At 42.8% G+C, this 15,258-nt stretch overlaps 1 protein-coding gene across 1 annotated transcript in view; it reads right to left on the reverse strand.

Annotated features, from left to right (window-relative positions):
* Positions 1 to 361: 361 nt before the first annotated feature.
* fcgbp (Fc gamma binding protein) overlaps positions 362 to 15,258 on the reverse strand; it is an 18,554-nt gene continuing 3,657 nt past the window's right edge. The window contains exons 3-23 of the mRNA XM_015029842.1: positions 13,700 to 14,950; positions 13,266 to 13,612; positions 12,591 to 13,167; positions 11,889 to 12,487; positions 11,219 to 11,786; positions 10,840 to 11,105; positions 9,993 to 10,334; positions 9,338 to 9,911; positions 9,044 to 9,243; positions 8,685 to 8,826; positions 7,391 to 7,719; positions 6,728 to 7,307; positions 6,034 to 6,632; positions 5,096 to 5,663; positions 4,172 to 4,770; positions 3,100 to 3,667; positions 2,818 to 3,017; positions 2,313 to 2,693; positions 1,906 to 2,192; positions 729 to 778; positions 362 to 633 (exon numbers count right to left, since the gene is read on the reverse strand). Of these exons, the coding sequence (XP_014885328.1) occupies positions 769 to 778; positions 1,906 to 2,192; positions 2,313 to 2,693; positions 2,818 to 3,017; positions 3,100 to 3,667; positions 4,172 to 4,770; positions 5,096 to 5,663; positions 6,034 to 6,632; positions 6,728 to 7,307; positions 7,391 to 7,719; positions 8,685 to 8,826; positions 9,044 to 9,243; positions 9,338 to 9,911; positions 9,993 to 10,334; positions 10,840 to 11,105; positions 11,219 to 11,786; positions 11,889 to 12,487; positions 12,591 to 13,167; positions 13,266 to 13,612; positions 13,700 to 14,950 (8,987 nt within the window). The 3' untranslated portion in view covers positions 362 to 633; positions 729 to 768. The remainder of the gene's footprint in view (positions 634 to 728; positions 779 to 1,905; positions 2,193 to 2,312; positions 2,694 to 2,817; positions 3,018 to 3,099; positions 3,668 to 4,171; positions 4,771 to 5,095; positions 5,664 to 6,033; positions 6,633 to 6,727; positions 7,308 to 7,390; positions 7,720 to 8,684; positions 8,827 to 9,043; positions 9,244 to 9,337; positions 9,912 to 9,992; positions 10,335 to 10,839; positions 11,106 to 11,218; positions 11,787 to 11,888; positions 12,488 to 12,590; positions 13,168 to 13,265; positions 13,613 to 13,699; positions 14,951 to 15,258) is intronic.

Here is a 15,258-nt window from a genome sequence, read left to right on the forward strand (position 1 = left end):
TGTTTAGGAAATCATGTTTAGGAAATGATGTTGCTGTCATCATGTGAATGGTGTGTTCGGGGTGATATGAAGAGTTGGCAATTACTAATCAAGTAATTTCTTAAGCCAATTGGTTATGTCTTTATAATATTTTAGGAGTATAAGAGTAAATGAATTGATTTCAAATGCAGACCAAAGTTTCCAGCTTCTCTCATTTTCTTCCCATTTCATATGTTCACTATTAATTTGCTAGTCATGGATTTAACGTGACAAAATCTGAAAAGGGTTAAAGGATGTGATTACTTTTACAAAGCACAATGTCATCTCTGTGTTTGTATACGGCATGTTTTAAATACATCAAACAAATAACTTGCGTACAAACTGTAATCAGGTGTATATTTATTCAGTGATCAGGTAGGAATACACATTTGCAAAAGATTGGGGGAAGTATACCAAATCAGGTGTAGTGTTTCTTTTTTTTTTCCCTTCCACTAGATGGAGATGTTGGACAAGAGTAAGCCATTTGGTTCAATAACAGCAAAGAGAACAATAGAGAACCAAATCCCCAGGAAACAACACAAACTGCAATGACAATCAGGAGGAAGCGGTGAAGTATGGCAATCAGGGCTGCAAACAAAGAAACCTCTCTTCTTCCTGTATAAGAGAGAAAAAACACACGCATATACGTCACACTGTACAACTGTTTTATTCATTCACATTTTTCCACAGGAAATGGGTTCATAATTTACCTGTGTACCAGTGGCCTCTATCAACACAGAAGCAGCTTCTCTACAGGCCACTGCAGCAGAAAAGAAAATTGCAGTCAAAGTGGCATTGGAGGAAGGGAATTTATTTCCACTCAAGCACAGCAGAGACTACAAGCAGTTCTTCTGAGAATTCAATTCTCCCGTGCACATATGTAAGAGCAAGTGCTACTACTTAGGGTTATTTTCTTGTGTTTCTCAAGGTGAAATAACTAAAGAAGAGGAAGTGGGGGGGGGGGGACTCCGATGGTCTAACTTGAGGCTAGGACACTAAACTAAAGACAAGTTCTCAAATTAATATTGCACCCAGATGAGTCTTAAGTGTCCTTGGATGACAAGCAGAGATTGGATTGCAAGCTTGGTAGCTTTTGATGGCTATGCCTGTCAGCCTCACCTGCTTTTTAATCAGTAATTACCATAGGGGATTCTCTAGCATTTCTTAATTAAATTGAGCCAAATGCAATTAAAAACCACACACTCATTCCTTTAAAAGGGGCTCTGTGGAGTCCTTGTTTAGTTCATGCTGTTAAGAGAGTAAGCGGTTGAATAGTTGTAGCATCGTCCCCTTCTCTCGCCGATCTCTGCTTGATTATTTCACCGGTCAAATTAAGTTGAAAGTTTGGATAATAGAGCGGAAAAATTGCATCGCACGCCTTAACTAAAGAGGTTAAAGACAATGAACGAGAAGGTGAAGTTATTTTTGTTCAAAACACAAGAGCCGGCATGAGAAGCACTGTGATGTAAACATGCAACATGTTGCGACTTGTAAATGTATTTCCTCCTTGAACTTTTTCCTTTTGGATTTTCTCATGTGACAGCCTCAAGTTCTCAGTGTGTTATTTAGGGATTTTATTGATGGACTAACATTACGAAGTGGACATACAAATAAAAAAACTGAAAAGTGTGAGTTGCATTTGTTTTTTGTAACCCTTCCAAATACGTTGAAGCATTGCTTTTCACAGCAGTTGAAGAATATCTTTACCCGCTTTTCAGTTATGCTTTGAAATTCTGCATTCACTTGTGCTGTTTCATCTCATGAAATCCCAATGAAATAGCAGTGGCAAGAGTAAAAAATACCTTTTTGCAAGGCGCTGTCTGAAAGGACTGCAGATATTACAAAATTTTTGCCACAAAAATGTTGCAGAATGTTTAAAATACTCACCACCTAGAGAAGTCGTCAGCACTCCAAGAGCCAATCACAGCTGAGAAATCACTTGTAATTTTCCCATCTGCTGTCTTCATGTCATCTTTGGAGTTATTGTTGTAGTTGCCGCAGGCACCACAAATTTCGCCGGACAGGTTACCATCAACAGTGACAGTGACCTTCTGTGACATAGAATAGATGACCTGCACGCCTGAGGGCCCCTTAATAACCACACTCCTGTTTGAGATTTGGACTGACAACTCATTTGTCACTTTGCTGGGCAGGGACACCTTTCGGCCATTTACCTGGAGAATATAATGAATAGGAAAAAATAAGAGGAAAAGATGTAAAAAAAAAAAAAAAACTAAAAGAAAGATCCTCAAAATTGTTTCTGCTTTAAAAGGTTCATGGTTTAAACTCCTCACCCAGGTTACATGCTCATTGTTCACTACCACAGTAGTGTCTTTAAAAAACACATACAAAGTGGCAACAGCGAGAGGCGCATTCTTTCTGCAAAGCCTCACATCCACAACCACACGGAACCATCGATTACTGGTCTCGTTGCAAAGAGATGCCAAGTCAAAAGCCCCTTGTGCTACTATTTTTCCAGACATGCCATCAAAGGAGCTCAGCTCTCCAGCCGGACTGATGTTGCAGTGGCCCTGTATGACATGACAACCTCTGACCCCGTCTCTCACGTCGCAGACCTCTCCACTGGTGCAGAGCAGCTTTTCACATGCAACCTTCCCAGAGGCCTGGCACTCACATTTGGAGCTGCAGTCTTTGTCCACTACAGTTTGACCCACCTGAAACACAGTTTAGGGATAGTAAAATCCCAATTCCACGGTGAGCTTTGGCACAAAAATAAAATGTACGAGTAATTTCTTGTCCGCCAGATTTAGCAGATGTTAAGTCTCTCTCAAAGTTTACCATCAGGTACTTGTTGTTGTGCACACACCCACAGTTTTCAAGTGGAACACATTGAACGCCATCAGAAACAAAGCCCGCATCACACTGGCATCCTTCAAAGCAGCTTTCAGAGCAGGTGACTTGCTGAAGGAAGCTGGCGCATGTCCCTTTGCAGGTGTCTGCACACACTTCGTAGTGACTGTGTGGAGGGCAGGAGACAGCTGCAAGAAAACAAAATGTGCCTTTTAATAACAAATTGTAGGTAGCTCGGACAGGCAGGTAAAATGTTGCTGTGTGACCTACGGCAGAAGGAGGAGCTTCTCCATGGCTGGATTTGAATTCCTGCACCCTGGCAGGCCAGTGCGTAGGCCTGTATGCCGTCGCACAGCGTATCCTTGTTGCCATCAGTTGCACAGACATCGAACACACAATTAGACACATATGAGGCAGGATCGACTTTGCTGTGGCAGGCTTTGAAAGGCCCATTAGGTGCACTGATGATGCCGCAGGAGTCTGGTTTTCCATACAAAGCAGCCTTCGCTGGTTCACACGAAGGACATTGGCCTCCACAGCCGCCGCAGATGTATCCAGGAAGGTCCACCGCCCACGCCTCCCCAAAGGCAGTGACGTCACTGGTTTGTTTCCCACCAGGAAGCATAAAATCATCACCACCTTTGTTGTTGTAGTTGCCGCACAGACCACACATCCTACCCTGGTATGTAGAGGGAACGACCACCTCAACATAGTACACGGTGTCATAGAGGACTTTGAGCCCAAACGCTGTTCGGATCACTATATTGCGACCTTCCTGAGTGACCGTCAGGCTGCCTTCTTCCAGTGAGAGAGGCAGGTTAAGCAATTCGTCATTCACCTGTACACACAAGTTAGAAAAAAACATTGTGATCACTGTGAAGACTGTGCTGAAAAGGCTAAAGTCCTGTCCTCATAAACATTTTATATTTTTAGAAGATAAGTTTTCTGCTACACTTGAAAATCCTGTCCAAAAGCAAACTAAAAAAAATAAAAATGAAAAAAAATAAAGCTTAACAAAAAGAAAGATTTTTGAACATTTACTCTGTTTTTATGTACAGGACATCACAATAACGTGTTTGTATTTTAAATATTGTTTATGAAATTAATTTAAAATTGACTCTTTTGCCCAAGTATATTTTGGGCAAAAGAGATGCTCCTGAACTTTTTTCTTCTGAGTTTTGGTATCATTAAAGTTATATTTTTTCATCAACATTGCAACACTTTCCCTTGGAATCTCAGAGAAAATGTGGACAGAGTTTAATAAAACCAGAGAAAAAGTATCTTTAACAAACTTTGTAGCAAGTGCAAACAAATGCAAACCGGATAAAATGCTCAAACTCACAATGACTTTCCATGGCAGGCGCTGCTGAATGTATATCACATAACCATAGACTGTCACTGCAACTGAATTGGTTACAGCCACTTTTCCATTTCCATACTTCTCGTTGCCCTGGGTGACAGTGAATGGTGTGAGCTGACCTTTGTCATCATCGCAAACTTTCGCCAGCACATAGATGCAGGTACCCTGGAAGTCAAACCTCCGACCATCAAAGGAAGTGTAATGAGGGTCACCGGAAGCTACACACTTTGCTTCACCCTCGGGATGGCATCCTTTCACACCGTTTAGGAGCTTACAGACTTCTCCTTTACGGCACTTCTCCTCCTGGCAGGTTACAGCCCCATTCTCTCCACAGGTGCACTTCTCCATGCACTTGTCTTCAGGGTAAAACGCCTCGCCTTTCTTGTAGTACTGACCACCATAAGAGCATCCACACTCTCCCACTGCCACACAAGTCTCCCCGCTTAGCAGATAGCCTTGGTCACACTCACAGGCTTCTGCACAGCGCCTGTGGCAGGTGGCGAAAGAGGTTAAGCTAGCACAGGTGGTTGGGCAACCCGTGGCACAGAGGGTGTAATGGCTGTTAGCAGGGCACTTCATTGCTGCAGGACAGAAGAAAAACACCCAGAATAAAAGTGACATACATACTTGAAACAATGCTTAAAGTGCATGTTTCATATTGTATGTAAAACTCTTGAAAGTATGAAACGCATGTAAAACACAGTAACCTTGTCCACTGTTTTGGCTACCTTGCGCTAACTTGCGTTCTCCCAGGCTATTTCAAATATTTCTCAATTTTAGTCTCGGAAATTAATTTAATCATGGTGAGCTACAAGCCTCTACGCAAGTGGACAGGAAATGTTGTACAAAAAAATATATATATATACCCTAATATAGAAGAAGAAAAAACGTTAACGTCAAACTTACGGCAGAACTTATTTGTTCTCCAGGAGTGGATTGTGATTCCTCTGCTCTGACACTCAGACACATACACCTCCACTGCATCACAAACTGAGCCTTGATGACCATGGTACTGACAAACATCATAAACACAGTCCTCCATGTAAGGAGTGGGGTCCACATGACTGTGACACTCTCTGAAGGGCCCTGCTTTATCAGCAATGATACCACAGTACTCGGCAGCTTCATAGACTTTCTTCTGTGAGTCTGAGCAGGCCTGGCACCACGGCCCTTGGCAGACAGATGAGCAGCCAGGTGTGAGGCCCACCTGCCAGCTCTCCCCGAGCCTGGTCCCATCAGGGGCGGTCTGTCCACTAGGCATGGCCAGGTCGTCCTGAGCCTTGCCGTTGTAGTTGCCACACAGACCGCAAACCACGCCCTGGTAGGTGCTGGGCAGAGAGATGGTCACCGTGCTTCTCCAGTCAAAGCTCACGGTGATACCAGCCACTGTCTCCAATACGGCTGTACGGCCACTTTGAAACACAGTCAGCTCATTATTGTAATCCAGAGGCAGCGAAGCAAGCTGCCCATTCAGCTGAAGAGCAGAGAATGGGGGTGGGGGGTATTTTTAGGAGATTATACATTTAATAATTCTGCACACCTCGCTGATCTATTCTAATGTGCAGTTAAATCTTAGTTTAATTAAGACTGTCTGGATTAAATTTTTAATATGTGATTAAATATATATACAGTAGAGCATGAGGGATGAGGAAATTAGCACAGATACAAAGGAAATTATCATCCACTCATTCGAATCAGATGGGTTTTTATTTTCAGTGAAACGACTGCAAAGCTGTGTCCTAATTCTTATCCCTCCACAAATGTGCAGAAAAGCAGATTACTCCTATTGCTATTAATACAACATCCACATGCTTTATTATTCATACCGCTTCATCAATACTCACCAAGACCTTGTAGGGGTACTCTTTGCTGATGATGACTGTGGCGCCATGAATGGAAATCTTGACAGTCTTGGTGTAGGACACTGCCTTGCTTCCCCGGTTGTCATTCTGCACAGTCACATTAAAGGGCACCAGCCCGGCGTGCTGGGAGCACAGTCCAGCCATCTGGTACTCGCACGTGCCCTGGAAGTCGTACTTGCGACCATCAAAGGTACGATAGTGCGGGTCACCCGAGGCTGTACACTGGCCGTAGCTGACGGGCCTGCAGGCACGCTCTCCATCGATTACGGTGCATTTCTCATTGGAAGAGCAGGAGGCGTCACTGCACGTCACCATGCCCAGAGTTGTGTCACACGTACACAGGCGACCGCAAGTCTCATCAGCCCAGAACTGCTGGCCCGGCTTGAAGTAGCGGCCCTGATATGAGCATCCGCATGTTTTGGCAGGCACACACACACCAGCGCTGAGGACATAACCCGTGTCACACACACAGGCCTCCACACACGTGCCGCTGCACATCTGCTTTTCCTCGGGGAACGGGCAGGACGGCTGACGGGGGCTGGCACATTCTTCGTAGTGGCTGTGCCTTTGACAGTTCATGGCTGGATGTAAATAAAATGTTCCAATGACAGGAAGAAGGATGAGAAGATGCTAAATAGTTAACCACGATCTTCAGCAGAAGAATTTTTAAACTTACGACAGCCAAACGTCTTTCTCCAGTTCTTGATTATTATTCCATCTTCTCGACACTGTTGATTATAGGATTCTAGTGCCTGGCACAGCATCTTTTTGTCTCCTTTATTTAAACACATGTCATACACGCAGCTGTTCATGAAGGCCTGAGGGTCTAACTTATCTTTACATTTCTGGAACACATTATTTGTCTGTGCTGTTAGGGCCCCACAGAAAGCCTGAGTCTGGTAGAGTTTCTTGTCGTTATCGTCGCAGGTAGGGCAGTTTTTCTCACATGTATCCCAGCAGGGATTGTCCTTGTCCTGATCAGGCGTTTGCCAACTCTTTCCCCACTCAATCACTGAAGAGACAGCTTGGCCAGTACGGTTCTGGAGCTCATCTCCACTGTTGCCATTGAAGTTGCCACACAGGCCACAGACACTGCCGTAGTAGCTGCTGGGAAGCTTGATGACAATGCGCCAGTTCCAGTCATAGGTGACAACTAGACCAAAATCTGTCTGTAGCTCAGCGGTGTTCCCTCTTTGAAAGACAGTCACTTCACCGTCACCCAGCTGAACAGGAAGATTCACCAGCTCACCATCCACCTGAAAAGCAAATACCAGAATAATACTCATACCACTCACAGAGAAACTAGGCAGGTGAATCAGTCAGGAGGTTAAAATCTCACCGTAATTTGACCAACTTGGCTCTTTCGAATTGTAATGGCATACCCATACACAAGCACATCGACCTCCCTGACATAAGAAACCGCTGTGTTGCCTCGATTGTCGTTCCTTTCGTTTACAGAGAATGGAACAAGACCGTCTAGGGTCCCACAGGTTTTGGAGATAACATATTTGCAGGTTCCTTGGAAGTCAAAGTTGTACCCATCAAAGGTGTGGTAGTGCGGGTCACCCCAGGCCCAGCAGGTGCCAGTGAACTTGGGGACACAGAGAGCCTCGCCCTTCTCAACACGACATAATTCTTGGACACGACAATTAGCATCTTTGCAGGGATCTGAAAGAGGCAATCGAGATTAAGTTCCAGTGGCTTTCAAAAGTATTCATGCTCCTTGAAATTGTTCACATATTTGCTACGTTGTGATCTCAACCTTGCTGTTCTAGTTTGTCCCACAAGTTGGCATAACCTTCACCTACAATGCTAAAAATTTTTTAGGATATGTCTCTACCATCTTTGGGCATTTAGAAAGAAAAGCAATCACTTCGTCTTTGGTTCAAGCTCAATCAGATTGGGTAAAGACTGCCTATACACATCATTTTTCAGATCTTACAACATTTTTCATTGGATTCAAGTCTAGACTTTTACTAGACTAAGCTAACCCATATGTAGGCTTTGGTCTAAACATTCAATTGTATCTCCGCTGCACTCTCAACTTTTTTGCAGGCTCTGACAGTTTGTACTTCATGACTGACTTGCATTAAGCACCATCAATACTTCCATTAACTCTTACCAGCCTTCCTCGAGATGCAGAAGAAAACCATCCCCACAGCATAATAGTGTCATCATCTTGTTTTACCATGGGGATGGTGTGTTTAAGATTATGCAATGTTTTAAATGTATACTAGACAGTTCACTTTTAGTTCTATGGGATCAGAGCACCTTCAAACTGCAGACTAAGCTCTATTTTTCTCTTTTCGTCTTTTCTTTATTTAATATTTTTTATTACAATGGCTTGCGTATTGCCACTATAGTGAGAATGCTAGATTGGAGAGCCCAGTATTTTTAAAACATAATTTTCCATTAACTCAACAATTATGTCTGTCACATAATGTCTCCACTACATACATAAAAATTTCTGGTTGTAATATGTCAACATACAAAATATCCCAGGGGTCTGAATAAATGTGTAATAACCAATAAATAGAAAATATATTTTTAAAATGAAACATTATTGTTACTTTATTTCCCACTTCACCACATTAGGTAATGTCAGTAAATATGTTGTAGTGTTTGCATCTTACCTGTGTTGTGGCATGCCCGGATTCCGTTCTTGACCATGCATTTAGTGTCTTTAGGACATGAATATTTTTCACAGACAAGGCCTGTTGCAGGATTACAGGTGCACTTTGTGTTACAGTCCTCTTCATATATGATTTCACCAGGCTGATAAATAAAAAAAAAGAAAATAATGGATTTAAATCCCTTCAAGGGCAAATTAAAACAAGTTTCAGATAAAAAATAACTTTTTTTGCATATTACATATTAATATAAATAGCTAAAATCCTGCTCCTTTGTGTGAAGCAAATGGACCTCACATGTAGGCTAATTTTCATAAATTATAGTCTTATGCAGGTTTACTGAAAGAGTTGCTGAACTGTACTTTGTATGTTTTTCCGTTTTCATAGCAGCCACATTCAGTTTCGTTGACACACGTCTGTCCGTTGAAGAGGAAGCCGGTGTCACATTCACAGCCTTCTGTGCAGCCGGTGGGGCACTCGACGATTTCCGTGAGGCCAGGACAGGAAGTAGAGCAGGTTTCAGCACACAGTTCATAGTGACTGTTGGAAAAGCATTTCATGGCTAAAGAAGAAAAACAGTTAAAATTAAAAACGTGATAAAAAAAATAAATAAAAAATTATGTAGGACGCAATAATATGACAATAAGAAAACCTACGGCAGAAGGATGGAGTTCTCCAGTTTTTGACATCCACTCCTGCCAAGTGACAGTTATAAGCATAGGCTGCTACGCTGTCACAAAGCACATTTCCTTCTCCGTTGGAGGCACACAAATCAAACACACAGTCATCAAAGTACAGCTGTGGGTCAATTTTACTGTGGCAGGCTACAAAAGGTCCATTGGCTGCTGCAATGATACCACAGTAAGTAGGCTTTGAAAACACAGCTTTGTGAGCTGCATCGCAGTTTGGGCATTTATCCCCCTCACAGCCATTTTCACACACTACATTGGGAATGGTGATTTTCCATGATGTTCCAAACACGTTGACGTTGTTGGTGACTTGATGGTTGGCCATCTGGAAGTCATCGTTTTTGTCTCCGTTGAAGTTGCCGCATAGCCCGCAGACTTTGCCACGGTAATTACCCGGTACTGTGACCGTCACATGGTAGACCAGATCATATGTGACCACCAGTTCAAAATCTGTTGCAATGACATAATTTCTGCCCTCCTTATAAACTTTAACTGCTCCATCGTTAAGATTGACAGGGAGGTTGTTAAACTCTCCATTTACCTGAAATACACAGGATTTATATTACATTGTAGAAAAAAATATACATTCAAATAATAATAATAATAAAAAATCATTACTTACCAATACTCCAAACATTTTGTTTCTCATTATGAGGGTGAAGCCATAGACCTCCACTGCAACCAGCCTGGTGACGGAAACTTTTTTCTTTCCCCTCATTCGGTCCCACTGCACATTCTCTACCTGAACTGAAAAGGCCTTGAGGTGGGTCCCCTCCACGCCACAACTTTTAGACAGCGTATATGTGCAGGTGCCTTGGAAATCAAATTTCCTCCCATCAAATGAAAGGTAGTGGGGATCACCAGAAGCTCGGCAAACACCCTTACCGACTGGGTGACATTTTTGAACTCCATTCTCTATCATACACTTCTCGTTAGGGCCACATGAGAAGTTTTTGCACTCAACCTGAGTGAAAGACACACATGAAACAGTGTTTGCAGATCCAGCAAGGTAAATTAATTAATTGTGCCTTGGTAAAGATTTCATGTGGTTTTAGATTTTCTTTTTCTTTTTCTGTTTTTTCAGAAGGGAACATTTAAAAAAGTATAATGTGCAATTGCATTCATCTCCTTTTACTCTCAAACCCCTACTCATTTTGCCTTTAGAAGTCTCTTAATTATATGTTCCAATGAATTCAGTATGAATCCAGATATTTAGTGAAGGCCTCGGTGGATTACTAGAGAACATTAGAGAACGAACTGCAAGTTTGAATCTCTGGATGCGTAAAGCTGGTAGATCCATGCACTAAAATACTTGCAGCTGCAATTGCAGCAAAACGTGGTTCTACAAATTATTGACTCAAGATTTCTTTTTACTTTATCTTGATAATATAGTTTGTGCTTCTTAATCAGTTACAAAAGTATATATGAAAATTTTTGCAAGGGACAGGATATTTACTGTCATTCATTACCTCGCCATCTTGTGTGCATTTGCACTCGAGCTGACACTGCCCATTGGGGTAAAACACCTCGCCTATTCTGTAGTACCGGTCGTTGTGGACGCATCCACACTGTGAGAAGGGGACGCAGAGATTTCCACTGAGGATGTAATCTTCATCACAGGCACAACCCTCCTCACAGACATCCTCACAGCCCTGAGGAGGAGCAAGACTGCCACATGTTGCAGGACACGCAGTTGCACAGATTTCATAGTGGCTGTTTTTGGGACATTTCACGTCTGCAAGCAAAGCACAGATGGAAAAAAAAAAAGAAATAATTTGCTGTTGTCATTGCAAAAAAGTACACAGAAAAGTATGCAATTGTTATTTCTATTGTTGACGCATTTCTCACCACAGAACTGACTGGTCCTCCAGCTGTGAACCTTAGCCCCCACTTCTTGGCAGGCAGATGTGTATGATGTAATAGCCTGACAGAGTACGTCCTTCCTGCCTTTATACAGGCACACATCATAGACACAGTCCTCAAAGTAGTCAGCTGGATCCACCTTTGAATGACACTCTCGGAACGGCCCATCAGGGTCTCGGATTATCCCACAAAAATCTTTCTTCTCATACTGAATCTTGTCTGTAATGTCACAAGTGGGACATACCCCTTTACAGCCCTCGACACAGCCTGGGATTTCGGCCACTCTCCAGCTTGTTCCAAAGTCTGCCGGCTTGACAGGTGTGTTGCCATCCTTAGGGGTTAGATCATCTTCGGGTTTGCCATTGTAGTTGCCACAAAGACCACACACAGCTCCCATGTAGTTGCTCGGCAACGTCACAAATGCAGCACTTTGCCAGTTAAAAGTGACTTTTAGGCCAAAATCAGTGGTGACAACAGCATACCATCCACTTTTATGCACAGATATCTGCCCATCATTGATGTTAATAGGAAGGTTAACTAGCTCGTTATTTACCTAAAAGAAAGAAAGCTTAGTTGTACTCTTGTGCAATAAAAAAAATAAAATAAAAAATCAAGGTAGAATCAAAACTCACATATAATTTTTAATATATCTTACCAAAATCAAGTCTTTGTGTGTATTTGTTATGACAATGCTGGTAGAGTAGACATTGATCTGTACTAACTTAGTATAGGAAACCACCTTGCTGCCTCTGTGATCATTTTGCACCAGCACTTCAAAGGGAACCAACTCTGGGTCTTTTGAGCACAGTGCAGCCAGTTGGTACACACATGTGCCCTGAAAATCAAACCGCTTCTTATCAAAGGTCAAATAATGGGGATCACCGGTGGCATGGCAGGTACTATGGGACAATGCTTGACATCTTCTTATCCCATTCACCAAATTGCATTGCTGCCCTGGTCCACAGCCCTTATCCTGGCACTCTACAAGCCTGCTTCCAGGAACACATTTACACCATCGCTTGCATTTCTGGTCAGCCCAGAATGCTTCGCCAGCAGGAATGTAGTGACCCTCATAGGTGCAGCCACACTTAGCGGCAGGCACACACTTGTCTCCACTTAGAACAAAGCCATTATCACAGGTGCAGGTCTCCACACAAGGACGTTTGCATTTAGAGGGTGCAGTTGGGTCAGAACAAGTAGCTGGGCAGGCGTTTCCACAGATCTCATAGTGACTGTTCGCTGGACATTTGGCAGCTGTGTGGAGAAACAGCAGAGTAAACATCATTAGATTAAGTTAAATAATGGATTGTGAATATCCAAATAAACTTTGTTGTTTACTTTGCATGAAAGCACTTACGGCATTTTGCCATCTTCCTCCAATCTTCAACCTGGATTCCAGCATCCTGACAGGCTTCGGTGTAGGCCTCAAGAGCTTTGCAAAGGAGTTGACGAAGGCCACCTCCCATGCATAAATCAAATTTACAATTTTCCAGGTAAGCTTGTGGGTCTATGACTGGATGACACTTGCTAAATGGACCATTTTGTTTTTCAATGAGTCCACAATATGAGTCACTCCCATACTTCTTCAACAAGGAACTGCTGCAGGTGTCACATCCACCTATGCAATCATCTAAGCACTTAGGATCAGGCTCCAATCCGGGAACCTTCCAGCTGCTCCCAAAGGCCACAGCCCCGCCTGCCTGAGCGCCAGAGGGGGTGGTGAAATCATCAGCGGGGCTGCCGTTAAAATTACCACAGAGTCCGCAGGTTTTACCAGCAAAGCTGCTGGACAGATTGACCACAAGATTGTGATCCCAGTCATAACGGACAGAGAGGCCAAAGTCAGTCTCTATAACTGCAGAGCGGCCACATTGGAACAGATTCAGTTTGCCGTTGTTCAAGACTATAGGCAAGGACCACAAAGTGTTGTCAATCTGCACAATGAAAAAAATACAAATTATGTGAATTTAACAAAACACAGCTGACACATTATAATATGGATTAAAAAAAATATTAAAAAAAAAGCCCTTACCCTAACACGACCTTTTTCAGATCGAACTACTGCGATAGTGACATCATAGACTTTAACTATGACCAGGCCAACGTACGATACTTTGTGGCTTCCTCTGTTCTCATTCTGGGCAAGGACTTCAAAGGCTGGGAGTTTGCTGTTACTTTCACAGTTTTTAGCAATGACATATGTGCAGGTACCCATAAAGTCAAAACGCCGTCCATCAAAAGTACGATAGTGAGGATCTCCCATGGCCCAGCAGGTACTATGCTGTGGTGTCACTGGTTTAGTCACACACAATGGAAACCCGCCACTCATTTCACAGACCTCATTGGGACTACAAGTAATGCTACTGCACGATAAAGAGCCTACAGAAAAAAATAAAATTTACAATTACTTATATGATATGTTTGAGAAAAAAGGATTTCTGGTCAGCTTTAGTTTGTGCAACTTACCTGAATTCCCTTCCTCTATACAGTGTCCAACAGAACCATAGCCATTCATTTGACTGACTCCAATGCTATAGAGCCCAAAGCTAGAACCAGAGCTGGACACGGTGTGGACACTGTTGCCAGAGATTTGTTTGTAGGACATCTCTGCCCACGAAAAATCTGTCCCAGCAACCTTTTTCCATTGTACGTCTAGTGGTAGATTTTTGTTGTCCAATTGAAGTCTGGCTGTTGCACTGGTTTCTGTCACAATAAGGGCTTTGTTGTCAAAACTTTCAAGAGCTTCTAATGAATAAGAAGAGCAGAAGCGGTCTACGGGCAGGATTGTCATTAAAAATGGATCATACACTTGGAAAAAACTATATGTATTGCCGTTAAAAAGCATCAGAACCTGGATGCCATGATCAGACTGAATGGAGAGTGTTTCAGGGTACTTTAATTTGATCTCCTTCGTCTTGCCTCTGGAGAGACTAAAGGCATTCTTGCCTTTACCGTCGTTAATGCTGACTTGGGTGGCTTGGGAGGCCTGAAGAAAAACAGAGTCATAGTTCTTCTGGAAGCTCAGAGAAGACAAGACGAAGCTGGTTCCCCAACTGCTCACTGGTAAAAGCTGCTCATAAACGTGGTTGCATTTAGAGAAATGAAGGTAGCAAGTGTGTCCCGAGAACACGGCAACAGGATGCTGGGAAGAAACCTGACTACCAGACAGGTCATATTTGCTCTGAAGCTGAACACTCTCATACGGCTCAAGATCTATAACCAACTTCTCGCCCTTTTTGAAGACATGCCCCTGAAAGGTGATTGACGCTTCAGGGAATATCTCCACCCGGTTTTTGTCTTTGCCGTTTGTCACAGCAAACTCTTTGCTAGTGCTGTGGGACCCTTTGGGAGGAGTGAGGATGAAATATTCTTTCCCCCACGCAGTGGTTGGATATATGACAGAGGTGTCAGCTGTGTAGTGCTTACAGTTGAAGGAGGTTACAGACACATCTGCCGACGCCTCAACCTGAACAGTTTTGTAGGACTTTTCACTGTTGTACATCTCAACACCTGTAGGGACACTGACAGTGACCCTTTCCCCGGCTTTAAGGGTCTTTTCCTCTTTGAACTTCAAGAGAGGCACCTGCACGGTCACTTTGGTGTTGGCTTGAACAGCTGTAATGTACAGCTGAAAACGAGGACTGTCATAGCCTTTTACATAATTCTCCATAAATGACAGGACAAACTCCCTTCCTGTCCACAGAGCATGAGATGGACCTGAGTGATACGGGATGAAAATGGGTGAAAAGATGGAGAAACGCTTTAACGTCAAAAGATTTTTCAAGTCGCTTCAAAAAACAATGAGCTACACACAACTGAGTTTCACAGGTTTTTGTGTGTTAAAAAATATGTGATAAAAGCATTAGGAAATTAATGAGACTATTGGCACCACAGTGATCAAAGGATTCACAGAGAGGCAGTTGTGTAAGAAAATATGTAAAAAAAAAAAAAAAAAAAAAAAAAAAAAAAAAAAAAAAATATAAAAAAAAAAAAATATAAATAAAGAGGGGGAGGGAGAGAAGGAG

The sequence above is a fragment of the Poecilia latipinna genome, unplaced genomic scaffold (assembly GCF_001443285.1).
Source record: "Poecilia latipinna isolate Pla-1442-1.1 unplaced genomic scaffold, P_latipinna-1.0 Scaffold165, whole genome shotgun sequence".
In the NCBI taxonomy this organism is placed as follows: Eukaryota; Metazoa; Chordata; class Actinopteri; order Cyprinodontiformes; family Poeciliidae; genus Poecilia; species Poecilia latipinna.